The sequence below is a fragment of the Euprymna scolopes genome, chromosome 27 (genome assembly GCF_053919585.1).
Source record: "Euprymna scolopes isolate OS-2025 chromosome 27, ASM5391958v1, whole genome shotgun sequence".
NCBI classification, from domain to species: domain Eukaryota; kingdom Metazoa; phylum Mollusca; class Cephalopoda; order Sepiida; family Sepiolidae; genus Euprymna; species Euprymna scolopes.
This window is the reverse complement of record NC_136508.1, coordinates 94,776,497-94,796,972: the sequence shown is the minus strand read 5'-3', so window position 1 is coordinate 94,796,972 and position 20,476 is coordinate 94,776,497. Positions and strand designations below refer to the sequence as shown.

Here is a 20,476-nt window from a genome sequence, read left to right as displayed (position 1 = left end):
TACCTCATGTGAAAAAAATAGCGTTTTTAACATTGTTACACACACCAAGTTTTGCTATTTCTTACGTTAATTGTATAGATGTGTCCAATCATCTTCCATGAAATGACTTTATCTTTTAATGTTACCGTTGTATAACTAATGCTTTTATGTGTCTGTTTTTTTGTTTTTTTTTACATTTCTAATTCAGCGTTTATGTTTGGACGGCAATCACAGTATTGAGATTATCGTTGAAAACAATGTGAAAGCGATTGAGGGCTTAGCTTACGATTGGACGGCTGGAAACATTTATTGGATTGATTCGGAAGCACAGAAATTGGAAGTCGCTCGAAGCAATGGACGATTTAGGCGCACTCTCCTAAATGGCACAGAATACCTGGATAAGCCACGCTCTATAGCACTTAATCCTCATTTTGGGTAAGTCTTTGCAATTATATATTTACTTTATTTTTATTATTCATTTATGGATTTTAACAGTGATCAGCTCAAAACTTGGAGATAGATTAACTTGAGATTTTTTGGTCTCTTTTTTTATAGATTTAAAAAAATTATTTTTGATTTATTGTTTACTTTTTCCCCTCCCAAACAAGGTATAGTGCTATTTGAACATAAGGGGCTATATTTAAGATCATGTCTAACGGGAGAATGTGGGGAATTGATACTAAAGTCAATATATTTAGTTAGTTTCTGACAGTTTTCAGTTTGCGAGAGTTGACAAGTTTCTGGCTCAGAGTAGATCAGGCAGAGTTTTAATAGATTAAACAACTGATCAACCGACTGACAAAGATGCCTCGACAAACAGCTATCAACAAACTATTACAGAGGTAAGGGGTCTTTTATCATATATGGTCAGAGCATAACTGATTTATATCTGAGTTGTGTTTTCTGTTGTGAATTTGCATTTTATTTTTTATAATTATAAACTCATGTTTGCTCTCTCGTCGATTGCCAAAACGGCACTGCCAAAATAGAAAATGAAGTAGAAGAAAACCATGACAAGAACAGCATTGGAGTCCACAGTTGTCAAGAGAGACAGAATGGTTCTACACACATAGAATGTCAACTAACCTGAAAGTGACCAAAGAAAGACTTTGCTTTATTAATTCGTTGATGAATAGAATCCCTAGAAAATTGCTTTTGTTTAAGTAAAAAAAAAAGGTACTTGTACAGTTTAATGAAGACATTAAAAAATGAAAATATCAAAAAAGGTTATATTGTACATATTCGTTATGGAATGAAGTTCTCCGGAAAAAAATTTCACTTAATTTCATTAAGTAGTTTTTTTTGGTTTTTTTTTTTTTTTGTTTTACATTTAGGTTTAGGTACAGATAAAGAGTGGGGGAAATTATTGATAGTGTTTTCAGCTAGACAAGTGTTTCTTGTGAAAGTTTGGCGAGGGGGGGGGACCATATATTGAAGCTCAGTTGAACACTTTCCATGAAAATAACGATAAAGCAGAGACAAACTCGCAACATCTCTTCTGAGATAGAGGTTGCAGGGAAGAGAAAAGGGCATCTCCCACGAAGTCTATTTTGAACCCTATCGAAGCAGGACAAGTCCTTTCTAGCAGCTCCTGCCCAGATGTGGCAACAGTATTCCATCCTTGGACGTACCTGGCTCTTATATAAATAGAGAATTGCATCAGCAGTGAGATATCTACTGGATCGATAGAAGGATCCCACCAGTGGCCTTGGCAACAGATTTGATGTACCTGTTCCATTTAAGATCAGAGGTAACGGTCAAGCCCAGAAGCTTGTCAAAACTTGAGGCCTCCTCAAGACGAGAAAATTATACATATCCACCTTCATCCATTTTCCATAAAAAAACCTGTTTTTGTCAAAAATTCACGTTTGAAAGCCTGTTATTTCTTTCATTTATTATGTTATTGTTTATCACATAAATATTCAAATTTGACTAAAAAAAAAATTTTTGACTAGAATAATTCTTGGTTCCATTTACATGATGTCATAAAACTTACCAATCATATGCAACAAGAATTACAACCATTACTACTTTTTAGGCTTTAACAAGATGACATAATTTTCTTTATTCAGAAACTTATTCTCTAACCTAAAAAAATGGTTAATTTAACATTGTATTATCGCATGAATACATTTGTGGGATAAGTGTAGCTAAAATTTCATGTTGTAAACCTCCCCCCCATGAATTAAAATTTTAGAAAACTCAAATTAAAATGAAACTTGACTAATTTTTACTATAAAAAATAACAATGGAGGGGGGAGGTACTTGTACAGTTTAATCAAGACATTAAAAAATGAAACTATCGAGGAAAAAAAAGGTTATATTGTACGTATCCGTTTTGAACTGAAGATTTCTGAAAAAAAAATTTCACTTAATTTGATTGAGTAGGTTTTTTTTTTTTTTTTTTTTTTACAGCGGAAAAATGTTTTTATGAGAGCGCGTTGAAGTCAGCCATTATGGAAATTGTTGAACATGCCACGGGGAGATAACTGCAGTTAAAGCGACGACACTCCCTCCCCATCTTTAATTCTAGCTTTTCTTCGTAAAAATTGAACCTTTTGCTCGGTATCATAGCAAATTGCTTTTTGCTGTAAAAAAAAACTACTTAATGAAATGAATTTTTTTTTCCATAACAGATACGTACAAGTTGAACTTTTTTCGTATTTTCATTTTTTAATGTCTTGATTAAACTGTACAAATACCAAAAAAAAATCATAAATATATCCTGGGTTTCGAAGTAGCAAAAATATTCTGTAAATATTTTATCAAACGACTTCAATTCCTTCCCTTTTCTCTTTGCAGCTACTTATACTGGACTGACTGGTCATCCTCTCTTCCTCGTATTGCTAAAGCAACAATGGATTGTCGAAACGTCACTTACATCGTGCAAGGCAAAAATACTTTAGTCTGGCCAAATGGCATAACTATTGACCACGAGATGGGGCGACTCTACTGGACAGATGCCTATCTCGACCAAATTGTATCTTCAGATTTAAATGGTGCCAACCAGAAAATTGTGGTCCGCGGTGTTGAAATACCTCATCCCTATGCCATTGTTGTCTTCAAGGTAAGCATTCAATTCATTCATCTATAAATGAGTAGGAATATCTATCCAGAATAGATTCATTGCACCCGTACATCCATGCATCTTTTACAGAGTTCGCACAGACTTGAAAGGTCCTTGAATTTTGACTTTTACCTTGAAAGGTTTTATTTCTATTAGTACCTTGAATAATCCTTGAAAATATGGAAAATGTCTTGAACATTGTATTCTTTGTGTCAAAATATTAAAAATAAAATTGAACTAAATACTAATTATTTTTTTTAAGTATTAATAAAAATACCATTAAAATATTTTTTAAATATTGGAAATAAAATTGAAATATATCGTTTTGAAATTGCATAGTATTATTATTATTGTGGATACACGAGTTATGTCCGATTAATTTTATGATAAAGGGACGTAACTCCATTTTTTTTATTTTTTTCCGGTCCCAACGGCCTGGTTTTCATAAAATGACCCCTCACCCCTCTCTGAGAAAAACTTTCCTTCTGCAGACAAGTCTCTCCAATGGCGACGCCCCCCACACACACACACATACACACAAAAAAAATTCTGATAAACTTAAATGAGGCTTAACCGGGCCGAAAAAAAAATGGACAAGATAGTAGCTATCTCAGGTTAGAAATTTAAAAACTGTAAAAAGTTAATATTTGAGATGAAATAAAAAGCATTTAAAACAACAATTTGTAGATTGCAAAGTAACTTTTATTTGCTGTGGTAACATTTATTTTTTTGTGGTAACATTTATTTGTTGTGTATGTGTGTGTGTGTGTGTGTGTGTGTGTGTGTATATATATATGAACAAATGATTAATAAAACATGTTAAAAGACATCTTGAAAAAGAGTTAAAAACGTATTTAATATTAAAAAGGAAACACAAGATAAGTGGATAGTCCTTAATCCGTGGAGTTTCGAAGAAATACTCTCCTTCTCATCAGAGGGCAGGAATTAGCAAAATGCAGGATCGGATTTTGCATATAAAAGTATTTAATGAAACTACAAGTAAGTCACAGATCTTACTTGGTTAAAAAAAAGGGGTGAGGTAAGGGGAACAGGAGGCAAAAGAAAAATGATAAAAAGATTTCACATGAATGGACATATATATATATATATTAAGATGATCGATAATTTATAATTAAAATTAAAAATCGGTTTTATAAGGAAGAACAAACAAAATCAATAAATTGTACAATCGTTTCGGAAATGTTTTTATTGTGATAGACAGTAAGCCTTGGACAATAATTTTATGATATAGTTTTTTGAAACAAAGTCTCCCCATCAGCAAAAATATTGGGTGTTTTTTTTCTAAAGACACCAAAAATAAACCTAGCATTTTTTAAGTAAGGCAGATGTATCTGGAAAATATTTAAAATATAAAGGAAAGTAGTTACTTTTTTGATGTTGATAAACAAAGCAAGATAAAATAAAATAAGATAAAATCTGGTTGAAAGGTAAGGTTAAAGAGAGTCTAAATTTTAAATATTTTTAACAAAAATATAAATACCTTTTAATGGTTCACCTTCTAAAAGTCGTACGTATCATCATCGGTGCATTCATTTGTTTCAAAAACTATATGATAAAATTATTGTCCAAGACTCAATGTCTATCACAATAAAAACATTTCCGAAACGATCGTACAATTTATTGATTTTGTTTATGAAACCGATTTTTAATTTTAATTATAAATTATCAATCATCTTACTTAATATTAAGCTCTAGGACATATATGCCTATCGAGCTTATCATATATGTACATTACAACGAGCACTGTTTTTTTTTTCTTTTATTTTAATTGTATTAATGAATTTACTAATACATTAAAATATACTCTGCTCTTTAGACTCTTGTTCTAATCTCATAAGTGTATGTATGTGTATATATATATATATATATATATATATATATATATATATATATATATATATTTTATTTTTTATTTATTTATTTTAATTTTTTTAACACTTTTTCAAATCTTTCTGGATTGTAAAACCAATTCTAAATTTTGTTTTGAAAGCTTAAATTTTGTCTGGAGAAGGGCTTGAAAAACCTTGAAAAGTCCTTTGTTATATATTTGTTTTTTTGACAACTTTTTCGAATCTATGTGTACAGTAATACAAACCCGTTGTTTGACCCTATCGCACGCAAAGACAAAGCATCCTACCAAACATGCAGCATTGCACATGCTCAGACTAAAAGACTTTTACATTGCACCAAACCGATTTTCAATGACTGAATGATACAATATTTCAGAGTGTATGAATGTCATCTTTCTGCCACATTTGTCAAAGCTTCTTTTTTTAAATGTTTTCATCTAATGAAAATCTTGCTTTAACATTGTAAATTATGATATGAAAACAGAAACGATTCTCTTAATAGTTGTGTAAAGACTAAATTTTGTATTATGTTATCAACTTTGTTACATTAAAAAGAATTCATCATAGCTTTCTTTTTTTTATGCTTTGATTTAATAAAAAAAATATCCCCAGATCGAGCGTCCTAAATTATTAGATGAAAAAAAAAAAATGAACAAATGATTCTTAGTAAATGAGTTGTCTCCCTTTTCACAATGACAAATTGTAAAATAGCACTTATATTTTTTATACATAAGAATTTTGAAATTTTGTTTTTAATTCTATTGTGTTATCTATTTCAGGACAGTATATACTGGACAGATCTAAGCAGACATGCCTTACTCACAGCCAATAAGAATACAGGCCATGGCGTGTCCGTGTTTAAGCAAAACATTATTGGCATTACCGATCTAAAAGTGATACATCGATTATCGCAGAATAGTAAGTAAATGGAGCAAAATTAGGAGGGAAATTATCTTGGTTCGTGTCCCAAATTTAAGCAAAAAATAAAGGAAAATCTGAATGATGTACATACCTGCGATGAAATGAAATATATCATATTCTAAAAATCACATAAATTGACCAAATAGATTTATTTTTAAATAAGAAAATAAAATAAAAATGAGTAACAGAAGAGCAGCTGTCTTAGCTGCCATTTTTACAACAATCCAAAAAAAAAAAAAAAATCAAAGGGAAATAACTCGATAATTCAAACTTGCTAATTGCATGCCATTCACTTTATAAAAATAAAACTACTTGATCAATTTATGTGATTTTTGGAATATGATAATTTTGTTTTGTCATGGGTATGTACATCATACAAATTTAATTTTTGTTTTTTAATAAGGAGGGAATTTTGGACACGAGCCATTGTTTTTTTTTTATATTATTATATATTATCAAACAAAGCAATTCTACTGACTTTAGTCAGATATCTATTCACATATTGGCCTATACAGCATGACCCCCCCCCCACCTTCTACAAAAAAAATTTTCACCCATGAAATCGTTAATAAAATTACAAATCCTTTTTGTAATCCAACCATATTTGCTACAAGTAAACTTCAGTCTATGACTGACTTGTCCACCAAGTTTCACACAAGAATGTCCAACAGTCTTTGTTTTATCGCCATTCAATAATAAGCGCACTGGATATGATGTACAAAAATTGTGAATAATTCTGACGCATTCCTCTCTTGGCACTGATTTTGGTTGTGATAACCATCTTCGGTTCACCAATAATCTGGAGATTGTTTTAATAGATAGTATTGTTGACATAATAATTTTTTATGTTTCATTCATGTTTCATTCATTTTTTCATCTTTCATTCATGTTCATGTTTCATTCATTTTTTCATCTTTCATGTTTCGTTCATGTTTATTTCATTTTTCATGTTTATTTCATTTTTTTCATGTTTTTTCTTTAATTTTTAAAAAATGTTTTTGCTTTAATTTTTTTTCTGTAATTTTTTTGCTATAATCATTTGTTTTTCAACATTTTAATTTCATCTCTATTCACTGTTTTCTATCATCTATTTGTCATATTAATTTTTTTGTGTATTCTTTCAATCTCTTTCAGCTCCCAGCGCATGTTCTCTTAATAATGGCATGTGCTCACAACTGTGCATGCCGAAACCTCATGTACAACACGTTGGTTGGCGTAACAGAACCTGCTTGTGTGAGAACTATGTCCGCCATACTTTAATCCATTCTGGAGATGAACACTGCTTATGTGCACCAGGCGAAAATTATAGGAATGGAACTTGCATGGCTATAAACAGTAAGTCTTTTACTTTCGACTTGAAGGAAATTCTTTTATAATCTATGAATCTGTCCGTTCTTCCATCAGAATGAATTTTTTTTTTTTTAATGGTTTAATATAGATTTTACTCATATTTTTTTTAATGGTTTAATATAGATTTTACTCATTTTTTTTTAATGGTTTAATATAGATTTTACTCATTTTTTTTTAATGGTTTAATATAGATTTTACTCATTTTTTTTTAATGGTTTAATATAGATTTTACTCATTTTTTTTTTTAATGGTTTAATATAGATTTTACTCATTTTTTTTTTAAATGGTTTAATATAGATTTTACTCATTTTTTTTTTAATGGTTTAATATAGATTTTACTCACTTTTTTTTAATGGTTTAATATAGATTTTACTCACTTTTTTTTAATGGTTTAATATAGATTTTACTCCTTACTTTACAAAAGTATATCTATTTTAGTAGCTATATATGCCAGGCGTTGACCTAGTGAAGTCATTTTAATGTCTAATATTTGTTTGCACACAAGGTAGACACTTCCTATTATATTCTTCAGTATAAAATGAGTTATCCTCTTTGCTGAGTTTTTTTTAATTTTAGGGTACTATTTTGTTTTATATTAACTGTCATTTTAGATCCAGACTTAGTAATTTTTAGAAAAATATTGCCAATAATCTGGTACAACAATAATAAATAGAAATTAGCTAGTCAGATGCAAAATTTGATTTGTCAACTGAAATGCTAATTAGATGTGACTTTGAAAATCTGTCAAGTTATGTAGTGTTTTAAGAATTACTGGAGATGTTCATTTCTCTGGATATGGCTTGACAGTGCTTCTCTTGTTTACTTAAACTGTGGACAGTGTTCATACCAGAAGGAAACAAATATGACTCATTTATTTTTTTTCAAATGTGGATCCATTTCACTAACTATGAGTTGTTCCTGACTAGATCATCCTTATGGGGATCTTAACACGCCTATCTAGCAGAATATTTAGACACAGGTGTGTAAAAAAAAAAAAAAAAAAAAAAAAAAAAAAAAGTTAAAGTTGGAAATTTTTCGTATAGGGTTAATATTAAGCAAGCAACTGGAAAATTCTATTAAAAGTTTTAAAATTAAGACTGTGTGGCAGAATATGACATCATCAGCATATATACAGGGGCCTGACAATATTTTTCAGACATTTTGAAAAGAGTACTTCAAGGTGGTTACTATGCCAAAAATTTTTGAGATTGTAAGTACATAGTTGAGAAGTGAAAATCCACTGCTAGTGTAATCATTTTTTTAGTTCGGCTTTGATAATTTTAGTTTTTTGTGATTTTTGCAAAAACTTGTGTGACACTATTTTTCGGACATGACAAAAAATCCTATTTTATTAAGAGCTATGTTCATGTATATGTTGCTGCATGCAAATTTTCTGCTTATACATTTAGCTGTCATCATTAGAATCAATTATCTGTTCTATTGTACTGGCAAAACAATTAAGTTTAATGAGGTAAAATGCGTTCAAAAGAAGTCGTTTGTTTGGCATAGAAGAAGCGGGCAGATGGCCTCAGCATCAGAAGGATCGCTATGGATTTGAAGCTGTCGAAATCAACGGTCGAATACATGCTGAAGACAAACTCCGAGCAGAAAAGAGAGGACGGAAAAGATCAATTGGCAAAAGGACTGAAAGGAAAATAAAGAGGACTGTGACACGGCTTTTGACATTTGGAGAAAAAGTTACAGCAAAAAAAGTGAAGGAGAAATATGAATTGGGTATAGACGTTCGAACAGTACAAAGAACGCTGCATTGGATTGGTTTGAAGTATGCAAAGGCTAAGAAAAGAAACACAAAGGAGCAAGACGGGAGTGTGCTGAAAGGTGGTTAACAAAGCATCTTGACTTTAATAAGGTTATATTTACTGATGAGAAGCGTTTCAAGTTTGATAGGCCCGATGGATGGTGTACTTGGTCGAGAAGGGGTGAGCCTGTCGTACTGAACAAACGACAGATGGGAGGAGGAGGAGTTATGGTTTGAGGTATAATCTTTGCTAATGGAAATATATGGTTGGAGTGGCTAAAAGGATGCCAGAACAGCAAAAGCTACAAACAGTTGCTGGACGAGAAAGCCCTGCCAAGGATAAGAGCGATGGGAATAATTTTGTTCTACAGCAAGACAATTGCGGCATCCATGTGTCAAAACTCATGACAGAATGGATGGCTAAAGTGAATATGACTACTTTGGAATGGCCTGCAAAAAGGCCAGATCTAAATTTAATGGAAAATGTTTGGAAAATGCTTGCACAACTTGTCTATGATGGACCTGAAATAACGAAAAAGGCTCAACTATGGGAATGAATACTAGATGCCAAAAAACAACTCATAGAAACACGTACAGATATTATTGTGCATATGTTTGATCATTATGAAGAGAGATTGATAAAAGTTATTGAGAAGAAAGGTGATGTTACAGACTCTTATCAGTTTTTCAACGATGTCCGAAAAATAATGTCACTTGTGTTTTGTAAAAAAATATTTTTCCTTACCTAATCGATTTTCTTCTATTTTTATTGCAGGTATTGTCTTTATATGTTTATGCTATTCTATTGAAGGAATTTTGCCACTCTATTGTACTCGGAAAGTCGAATACTAAAGTGTCTGAAAAATATTGTTAGGCCCCTGTGTATATATATTAAAATTAAAAATAAATCTAATATTTCTTGCGTGAAGTATTGCATCATCTTTTATACTCTTATTGTCTCGACCTACATATGTGTCCTATCAAAAAGAATATTTTACCAACACTTGGAATTATTTTGTGGATCTTCCTATCTGGGAATTTTACCTTGATTTTACTGTCAGCTCACATTACCCTTGAGCAGTTGCTTTTATTTATTTTTTTTTTCTGGAATATCATTTTAACGACTTTACTGTGGACTATTTATAAAGTTTGGACTTTCCTTGTGTTCATTTTCTTATAAATTTTTTCGTTACTTATTATACATATAATTTTTTCCTTTTATACCTCTTGTCAATCTTACTGAAGTAGCCCTTTCTCTTTTCGGCAATCAGACTACCTTTAACTTCAAAAAATATATTAGTGCCAACTGAAAATGTGAAGACATCAGTGTGATTTTATCCAACCAACCAACCATGGCCCTTCCTTCAGCCATCACTGGATGAAAGTTTGTCTTAGCTATTTCAGTCGGCTTACTAGTCAAGATAATGGAACAATTTACCTTATACTGATAGCTGATGAGTTTGAATTTTTATAATCAGCTCAAATTTTTGGATTTACACTTTTAGACAATGCTCAATGACTTCTCTGGCACAGTGTTAATTTAATTAAATAAATGGTTTGTGTTATCAGTTATGAATTACTTCCACTGATGGCACCAAACAATTAACAGATGATGGTTATTTTTGTCAGGAAACGTGTTTCGATGAAAAGCTCCTATTAGAAAATCGTTAAAATTTCAGTGAAAAGAAAAACTTTATAATGAAAACAATTTTTTAAAAATGTATCTTTATCCAGAAAAAAAAAAATGATCCATAATTTTTCCCTTTTTTATTTTTTTTTATTTTTTAAACATCTAGACACATGCCAAGCCAATGAGTTTACTTGTTCGAATGGCCAGTGTATTCCAGCAGCACAAAAATGTAACCATGAGCCAGACTGTTTAGATCACAGTGATGAACTCAAATGTGGTAAGTATCTGTGATTTTTTATAATATATCATCATGATATATTTATTTATATTTATTATGCTCAGCTCAAAAATGAATTCCAATATCATGACGATTTTTTTTTTTTTTTTTTTTTTTTTTTTTTTTTAAACAATTTCAGATCCTCATTTGTTTTCTGGATTTTATGCTATAAAACAAAAAACAATTCTCATGAAACTCGTTAAACTGAACAACTTGTCAACCTGTATTAAGATATTAAGAACTTAAAGCATAAAAACCAGTCATCAAAATGAATGGATTATGCAAAAGGGTTCCTTTGCGAAAAGACAAAATAAACTTATTCACATGAAACTAAACTTACTAAATTGAACAGCTTGTCACAAAACAAAATCAGGAAAACATCAAGGAAATCTCTACAATCAAATGATACAAACTTTCTTTTTCTGTGTTTTTTAACTCTTGTATGTTTTTTTTTTTATAAATAGAATATCGCCAATGTTCTGAAGGTTACTTCCGGTGTCCGGATACCATTTGCATCCCTGAACATTGGATGTGCGACCATGAAGATGACTGTGGCGACATGTCTGATGAGAAAAACTGCAGTAAGTATAAGATATGCTCTGCATTCTCTGTTTTACGTATATAAAATACCTCATCTTCAACATTACGTTCCGCCTTGTTCCCCTCCCTCAAAATCTAAACTATTCTTTCTCAATTTTGTATTTATATATACACACTAGTTGTGCCTGTCTGGAATAGTAGACTGCAGGATAACCAAGGCTAACCCTGCCTTTGGCTGGCTCTGATCCACTGAATTCTGCTACAGACCAAGATTGAAGAATACAGAGCTGTGGTTCTTATTCTCGTATATGCCTGTGAAACTTGTACCATATATGTTTGACATGGCAAGAAATTGAACTATTTTCTCCCTAGATTAATGAAAATTAATTGGCAAAGCAAGATACCAGACACAAGTTTTCACTGGGTCAAGTTTCCTCTCACAATAGACTGCGTTGCAGCAGTGTTCGGTTCGTTGAGTGGGTAATATATGCCACATGTCAGATTCAAGACTTCCAAAGCAGATTCTTTACAGTTTATTATTTTTTTATGATTTTTAAAAACAAAATTTTATTCAAAAAAGCAAAAATATTTTTACGAACTAATTTTTAAAAAAAAACTGTTCTTATTTTTTTTTTTTTTTTTTTTTTTATAAAAAAAAATTTTTTTTACAGATTTAAAAATATTTTTAGTTTTTTAAATATAGTTTTTCTTTTAATGTTTTTGAATTTTTGTTTTCTGTATCTTATTTTTTTATTTTTATTTTTTTAAATGTTATACTCTCAAAAAAATATGGTTCTTTTGTAGAACATCCAATCCCCTTAAAAAAACTATGTATAATGCAGGTTGTTGGAAAAAAGAAAAACAAATTTCTTACTCAAGTTGCTGGAATCTCTTCATGTCATTAAGTATTTGCATAAAAAGATAATTTCTCCACATAAAATCACACATATAGCTACCAACCATTCCACAGTGCATTCCACAGTGGCATTTATTATATTCTTGTAATTCATTTGTTATTTCAGCATACCCAACTTGCTCTTCGAGTGATTTTGCTTGCAGCAATGGACGCTGTATTCCAGCTAACTGGACGTGTGATTTTGACGATGATTGTCATGATAACTCTGATGAAAAAAATTGCAAAGAAGGTGAGAAATGTTTTTGTTTTTCTTTTTAATAAATAAAAAAAAAAGAAATTTCGTATTAGTGGAGTTCTATTGCCATTAATGAGTTCTTTATGTGCCAAATTGATGGTTGAATATGTTTATATTTGTGTTTATTTTTGCATTAAATACTGATCCTTATTAATCCATAACTGTGCATTAAATGGATACTAATAATAATCAGTTTGCTGCACCTTATTATAACAAAGGGCCATACAAAATTTTAGCTAGATTGGCCCAGTAGTTTCCAAGAACTCTTCTAGAGTAAATGTGATATTGTGATGACTAAACCCTAACTGTGCATCAAACGGACACCATCGAACATAGTTTGCTGCATCTTATAATAAAGGTTCATAGAAAATTTAAGACCATTTGGGTTAATGTAACAGAGTGCAGACGTGCGTATGGTAGGGTTGCATGCAAATGCCAAGCAGTGTGAATAAAATGATTATAAGTTTTTGATGGGTGTTAATTGACATTGGATTTGAAGAGGACTATGTTGTAGTTTGCAGAAAAGTAGTCCTATGTTAACACATTCCATGAATACATTCTTGTGGGGTGGGACTCTGTTCATAGAAATTTTGTTTGATATTAAGCACACAGAGAATGAAAAAGTTTTCTGCAGTTATGGTAGGAAGATGAGTTCTTACTGTTAGTTTTACAAGGAGGAATCAGAGATGAAAGGTCAATTGAGCATCTTCAATGAAAATAGCGATATTCTTACGAAATCCTTAATTTCCTCCCATATTTTCATTGGTCTTTCCTGCTAACTTACTTTATCTCAACTGTTCTAATTCAAGCACTCTCATCCATTCTTGCAATGTGACCAAACCAACAAAATCTCCTGTTCTGCACACATCTCTCTATGCTATCCAGATTTAATTTTCTTCTAAATTAAGTCATCAGATCTAGGCCTGTTTTCATGACTCACATTAACCATTCATCAGAACATTTCTCTCCATGCAACACATGTTCTCAACCCTCACTAACCAGTGGTAACACTCTGCTGGTTAGTAATGGCAGAAGTTTTTCCATCCATTCCTAACTCTTGCAATCACATTAGCACCTACTCCTTTCTGTGCTGTCTCAATAATTTAATAAAACTTCTCAACAACCTTAATAGCTTCTCCATCCATATATACTTTCTTGGCATCTGAGTTCTCATCCGTCACCATTGCTTTGCACCTCTTGTATACAAAATGCTTATCTGTCCACCTGTCAGAAATTTCTTTGCATACAAAATTTTGCCCAATAGTCCCTGAGAAAACTTCTAGAGTAAATGTGGTATAATAGTTATTAATCCCTGTTAATCTTTAATTGTGCACCAAACGAATATCACAATACTTAGTTCATTGCACTTTATTGTAATAAAGGTCTTTTCTGTTTTTTTTTTTTTTTTTCAATTTTCACCCCAAACAAGGCACAGTACCACTTTGAAGTAGGGGGCTACTATCGGGGACATAAGTTGCAGGGGTATTATGAAGGGAGATGAGCAGCAAGATGTCTGTTCACATTACACTTGAACTTCTGCATGTCAGTACAGTTGGGAAAGCATAATCGTGGAAGGGAGTTCCAAAGTCTAGCAGGTCTGGGCAAGAAACTATTGGAGCAGAAGCTTTCTTACACCTAGGGATTTCCACTGTGAAGGGGTGGGATTTAACTGCTTATCGGGGGTATTCACATTGAGGGGGTACAAGTGCTTGTAGTTCATCAGAGCATTCACCATTAAAGTACTTGTAGAGCAGGCAGAGGGATGCAACAGTTTATTGTAATTATTGAAGGAAACCAGCTTAGTCTTGGCAGCATTGAATGTGACCATCCATTTTTGCCTCCATTCCACTACAGATTGGAGGTCATCCTCTAGTGTTTCTGCCATTTCCTTAGATAAGTGTTCATTTGTTTTCCCCTCGTGCCTAAGTTTCATTGACCTAGTAATTTCCAAGAAAACTTCTAGAGTAAATGTGGTATTGTGGTAACTAACCTCTATTAATCCCTAACTGTGAATTGAATGGCTACCATAATACTTAATTCACTGCACGTTATCATAACAAAGGCGGATACAAAATTTCAACCAAACCAGCCTCGTCCTTTCTAAGAAACCTTGAGTAAATGTAGTTTTGTCGTGACTATCAGTAATTCCATTGCACATTTATTTTAAATATCATAAAATCTTTAATTTCAGAAACGTGTATTTCAACTGAGTTTTCCTGTAATTCTCACTCGATCTCCTGCATTCCACAAACCTGGCGATGCGACGGTGCAAGAGATTGTCCCAATGGTTCCGATGAGAAAAACTGTACGGATATCAAATGTCGAACTGGGATGTTCGTTTGCAGTAATAACCACTGTATACATCATACGTGGCGCTGCGATGGAGAAAACGATTGCGGTGATAATTCGGATGAAATCAACTGCAGTAAGTAATTGAGTTTTGTGTGCGTGGACACTTTTCAACCTATCAATGGATGAATGGCAGTTTTTTTTTTGGGGGGGGGACTTATACAGAATAAGGACCGTGCTATCATCAGAATGTTCTCGGTCATTTACAATAAATGCTGAAAAGTGCTAAAATGTTGAGCCGATGAAATTGCAGAACCCAACGTCCCTTAAGAAAACATTTATTTGCTATCATTGGCTTATGTAAAAAAAAAAAAGAAACTAAATATCTTGATTCGAACAAAAAGAAATCCGAAAAAAGAAAAAGATTAGTAAATTAGAAAAAAATTTTGTTTGCTATCAGCTCTTTATTGAAAAAAATAAATATTCATTTAGGGTTTTGATTAGCTTGGCAACATCATGCACAGATATTTGTATGTCATATACAGGGGGACCCAAAAAGACGGGCCCCAACTCTAATTAGGCCCTGTTTCTTAATGCTTTATCCGAATGAAATGAAACTTTGGTCATAACTAGTTTATTATATTCAAAACATCACATCAAAACACTAGGGTCTTTGGCCTTTTTTTCTCCGTTGACTGTAAAATGTTCAAACAATTTAATGTCCTCTGTTTTTTTTTGGGGGGGGGTACCCTGTAGTGTGTTTTCAGACACAGGAGGAAATAGAGGGAGTTGGCGGCCCTCATCACAGGGTAGAATTAGCTGCAAAGTTTTTGGCAAAGAGTTTAGCTTTGTCCAATGTTGACAAAATTACCTCGGGTCCATTAATGATGGTTGCCTGACTTTCATGAAAAACACTTGTCTAGCTGAAACCACTATCAATAATTTCCCTGACTCTTTATTTGTCCCTAAACCAAAACGTAGATTCCATGAACAAAGCTTCTTTCTTAGAACTGCAAACCTGTGGAACTCTTTTCCTTGCTTTCCAGCTGACTGCAATATGGTTGTTTTTAAGTCCAACACAAACAAGTTCTTGATGATCCGTTCCCTTAAGTAATCCAATTTACCAAATTTCCGTTACTAACAATCATTACGATATTGTCCCATTGACTATTGTATACTCATTAACCCTTATCCTTGAGTGGTATTCGGGCCTTGATAATTAGTGACTTCCTTTGTAAAAAAACAAAAAACTTAGAATAAATGTTTTCTTTCTTTTTAAATTTTAATTTGCTTAAAGTTTCATAAAAATTGTCCAATAATTATTCATTGTATTTTCTTTGTAACAAAAAGAAAATGGTTTTTATTTTTCAATTAATTTTTCATTAAAATTATCTTTGTAACAACAAAAAGAAAATGGTTTTTATTTTTCAATTAATTTTTCATTAAAATTATCTTTGTAACAACAAAAAGAAAATGGTTTTTATTTTTCAATTAATTTTTTATTAAAATTATCTTTGTAACAACAAAAAGAAAATGGTTTTTATTTTTCAATTAATTTTTCATTAAAATTATCTTTGTAACAACAAAAAGAAAATGGTTTTTATTTTTCAATTAATTTTTCATTAAAATTATCTTTGTAACAAAAATATATTTTTCATGGGAAAAAGTCACAAAACTTTTGTTTGGCGCATTCTGTCAGTTAATGTTAGCTGCCCAGAAAATTCTGACGATAGCACAGTTCTTAATCTGCATAAATACTCTCTTTTGGTATGGATCTCTTGGATACGACGGCAGTCAATTGATGACATTGATAGTCTAATGATAGGAATAATTTATACTATATGCTCTGCAAAAGTCGTGGTGACCACAAGTTGTGGCAACCAATTTATTTTGCCTTCTCAAGTGCAGAGGAAGTTGAAAACAGAAGGTTTAATAACTTGTATAATACTGTTGATAACTTGAGTGACAACATTTTATTAGAAACTAGTAGGGCTACCTAGTGCTGCCCAGAGAAAAAATATGGTATATTTCTATTACAACTTCTCTCTCTCTCTCCCCCCACCCCCTGTATTCCCCACCCCCTCTCCTGTTCTTCTCTGCTCAGCCTAATCAACTTTTTCGACATACGCAGACAGATAACTCGAGGAATGCAAGAGAATTAATTCTGTAAAAAAAAATATCAGTTACTTCCCTTTAGTTAGCGACTGAAAAATAGATTTTCCTCCTCCTTATAAAATCTGTGCCAGTTTAAGATTAAGGAATGATACTTTTTTCTTTGTAAATTTTAGATATTATATCTCAGCAATGCCAATCAAGAAAATACCCACTTTATGGGCGTTTGTTTTGTATTTTTCAAGTTTTAGCTGAACATACCTTTGGAAGTCAGAAATCTCTTGACTTACTGCCTTAGCTACTTTTAATCGAACACCCAGGAATTCGATTTTGCATTTTTGCAAATTAAAATTCATTTTAATTAATTTTTTTTTATAAACAAAAAAAATCTTTATTCATACAAAAATTTTAAACGTTTTCTATTGTTTTCACAAACGTTAAAAGTCAAAAAAAATTTTTTTTCAATAAAACATTCATATTTATTGCACAACAAAATTTAATGTTGTGCATGTTTTCAGCATCGTAAATTTACAAGACAATTTTTTGTTTTAAAATCACATTGCAATTTAAGATGTAGCAACCAACTAGTGTTCATAGTTAATTTAATATTGATTCTTATTTTTGAAAGATAACTTAGCCTTATATTATTTCAAAATAGCAACAAGTGTTTATGCAATTTAAAATGTAACAACCAACTAGTGTTCATAGTTAATTTAATATTGATTCTTATTTTTGAAAGTTAACTTACCCTTATATTATTTCAAAATTGCAACAAGTGTTTATGCAATTTAAAATGAAAATTTTAAACAAAACGTCCGGGTAATATCTAATAGAGCTAGAAGTGGGTTTGATTTAAAAAAAAAAAAATATATATATATATATATACATATAACTATTCTTTTTTTTCTTTTTTAACCAGCTTTTACAACACCTTCAACAGCTGTCACAAAACCAGGTGCGACGACGGTGTTGCCTTCTTGCAGCAAATCTGAATTTAAATGCAGAAATGGTTTCTGTATTTATGCCATCGAACGTTGTGATAGCATTAATGATTGTGGAGACAATTCTGACGAGGAGAACTGTAAGTATTACAAAATGGGCCCTCAAGGAAGGGGGTCAGAAAGGTTAGACTTGGACAGGTTTTTATTATTTCGCAATTTAGTTTACAAAATCTGACCATAAGCCTCGTTTACATGTTGCTGAAGTTTATATGAAAAAAATAATTGCCAAACTGCATACGGAAAAAATGTAATTGATCAACAAAAAAAATAACTGGTTAAAATTATCTAACGTACATTCAAGATATAATAATGTGATCTTGACATTAAGGTACTTATGTCTTTTTGGTATCACGCTGAAATAATATTATTTCGAAAGCCATTCTTAACATGGGGAGAAGAGGGTGTTTTGTAACTATTCTGTGCTTCCACCTAACAATTTAATAAAAAAAATTTTAGGAGGGGGGGGTAGGTTTTTTTTTGTTTTTTGTTTTTTTTTATTTGAATATTAAATAATTTTTGATGAAGACCAAGAGAAAACAATAACAATGTAATTATTTTAGAATAAATTTGTTTTGAACTATTTTCCAGGCATGACAGATTACCATCCGAGAACATGTAGCCCGAATGAATTTTTGTGCCGAAGAGACAACGTATGCATTCCTGCTACCAAAAAATGCGATCACCATCAGGACTGTGATGATAATAGCGATGAAGAGAACTGTGGTAAGGGTTTCAAATCCCTCTTGCCTCCTTATCCAGATCGTTTTTTTTTTCTTTAAGCTAAGAACATATGTAGAACATGTGCAATGTTGCATGTTTAGTGAGGTGCATAGTTTCAATGCATGTTTAGTGAGGTGCATAGTTTCAATGCATGTTTAGTGAGGTGCATAGTTTCAATGCATGTTTAGTGAGGTGCATAGTTTCAATGCATGTTTAGTGAGGTGCATAGTTTCAATGCATGTTTAGTGAGGTGCATAGTTTCAATGCATGTTTAGTGAGGTGCATAGTTTCAATGCATGTTTAGTGAGGTGCATAGTTTCAATGCATGTTTAGTGAGGTGCATAGTTTCAATGCATGTTTAGTGAGGTGCATAGTTTCAATGCATGTTTAGTGAGGTGCATAGTTTCAATGCATGTTTAGTGAGGTGCATAGTTTCAATGCATGTTTAGTGAGGTGCATAGTTTCAATGCATGTTTAGTGAGGTGCATAGTTTCAATGCATGTTTAGTGAGGTGCATAGTTTCAATGCATGTTTAGTGAGGTGCATAGTTTCAATGCATGTTTAGTGAGGTGCATAGTTTCAATGCATGTTTAGTGAGGTGCATAGTTTCAATGCATGTTTAGTGAGGTGCATAGTTTCAATGCATGTGAAGTGAGGTGCATAGTTTCAATGCATGTTTAGTGAGGTGCATAGTTTCAATGCATGTTTAGTGAGGTGCATAGTTTCAATGCATGTTTAGTGAGGTGCATAGTTTCAATGCATGTTTAGTGAGGTGCATAGTTTCAATGCATGTTTAGTGAGGTGCATAGTTTCAATGCATGTTTAGTGAGGTGCATAGTTTCAATGCATGTTTAGTGAGGTGCATAGTTTCAATGCATGTTTAGTGAGGTGCATAGTTTCAATGCATGTTTAGTGAGGTGCATAGTTTCAATGCATGTTTAGTGAGGTGCATAGTTTCAATGCATGTTTAGTGAGGTGCATAGTTTCAATGCATGTGAAGTGAGGTGCATAGTTTCAATGCATGTTTAGTGAGGTGCATAGTTTCAATGCATGTGAAGTGAGGTGCATAGTTTCAATGCATGTGAAGTGAGGTGCATAGTTTCAATGCATGTTTAGTGAGGTGCATAGTTTCAATGCATGTGAAGTGAGGTGCATAGTTTCAATGCATGTTTAGTGAGGTGCATAGTTTCAATGCATGTTTAATGAGGTGCATAGTTTCAATGCATGTTTAGTGAGGTGCATAGTTTCAATGCATGTTTAGTGAGGTGCAGTTTCAATGCATGTTTAGTGAGGTGCATAGTTTCAATGCATGTTTAATGAGGTGCATAGTTTCAATGCATGTTTAGTGGGGTGCATAGTTTCAATGCATGTTTAGTGGGGTGCATAGTTTCAATGCATGTGAAGTGAGGTGCATAGTTTCAATGCATGTTTAGTGAGGTGCATAGTTTCAATGCATGTGAAGTGAGGTGCATAGTTTCAATGCATGTTTAGTGAGGTGCATAGTTTCAATGCATGTGAAGTGAGGTGCATAGTTTCAATGCATGTTTAGTGAGGTGCATAGTTTCAATGCATGTGAAGTGAGGTGCATAGTTTCAATGCATGTTAAGTGAGGTGCATAGTTTCAATGCATGTTTAGTGAGGTGCATAGTTTCAATGCATGTTTAGTGAGGTGCATAGTTTCAATGCATGTTTAGTGAGGTGCATAGTTTAAATGCATGTTTAGTGAGGTGCATAGTTTCAATGCATGTTTAGTGAGGTGCATAGTTTCAATGCATGTTTAGTGAGGTGCATAGTTTCAATGCATGTTAA

General features: G+C 32.2%; 1 protein-coding gene across 2 annotated transcripts in view; it reads left to right on the top strand.

Moving 5' to 3' along the window:
* LOC145249015 (sortilin-related receptor-like) overlaps positions 1-20,476 on the top strand; it is a 287,750-nt gene that overhangs the window by 207,963 nt on the left and 59,311 nt on the right. For both annotated transcript variants that reach the window (XM_080110875.1, XM_080110874.1), the window contains 10 exons: positions 188-414; positions 2,782-3,046; positions 5,697-5,835; positions 6,973-7,173; positions 10,744-10,854; positions 11,319-11,435; positions 12,417-12,539; positions 14,737-14,970; positions 17,866-18,027; positions 18,536-18,670. In XM_080110875.1, coding sequence (XP_079967001.1) covers positions 188-414; positions 2,782-3,046; positions 5,697-5,835; positions 6,973-7,173; positions 10,744-10,854; positions 11,319-11,435; positions 12,417-12,539; positions 14,737-14,970; positions 17,866-18,027; positions 18,536-18,670 — 1,714 coding nt within the window. The remainder of the gene's footprint in view (positions 1-187; positions 415-2,781; positions 3,047-5,696; positions 5,836-6,972; positions 7,174-10,743; positions 10,855-11,318; positions 11,436-12,416; positions 12,540-14,736; positions 14,971-17,865; positions 18,028-18,535; positions 18,671-20,476) is intronic.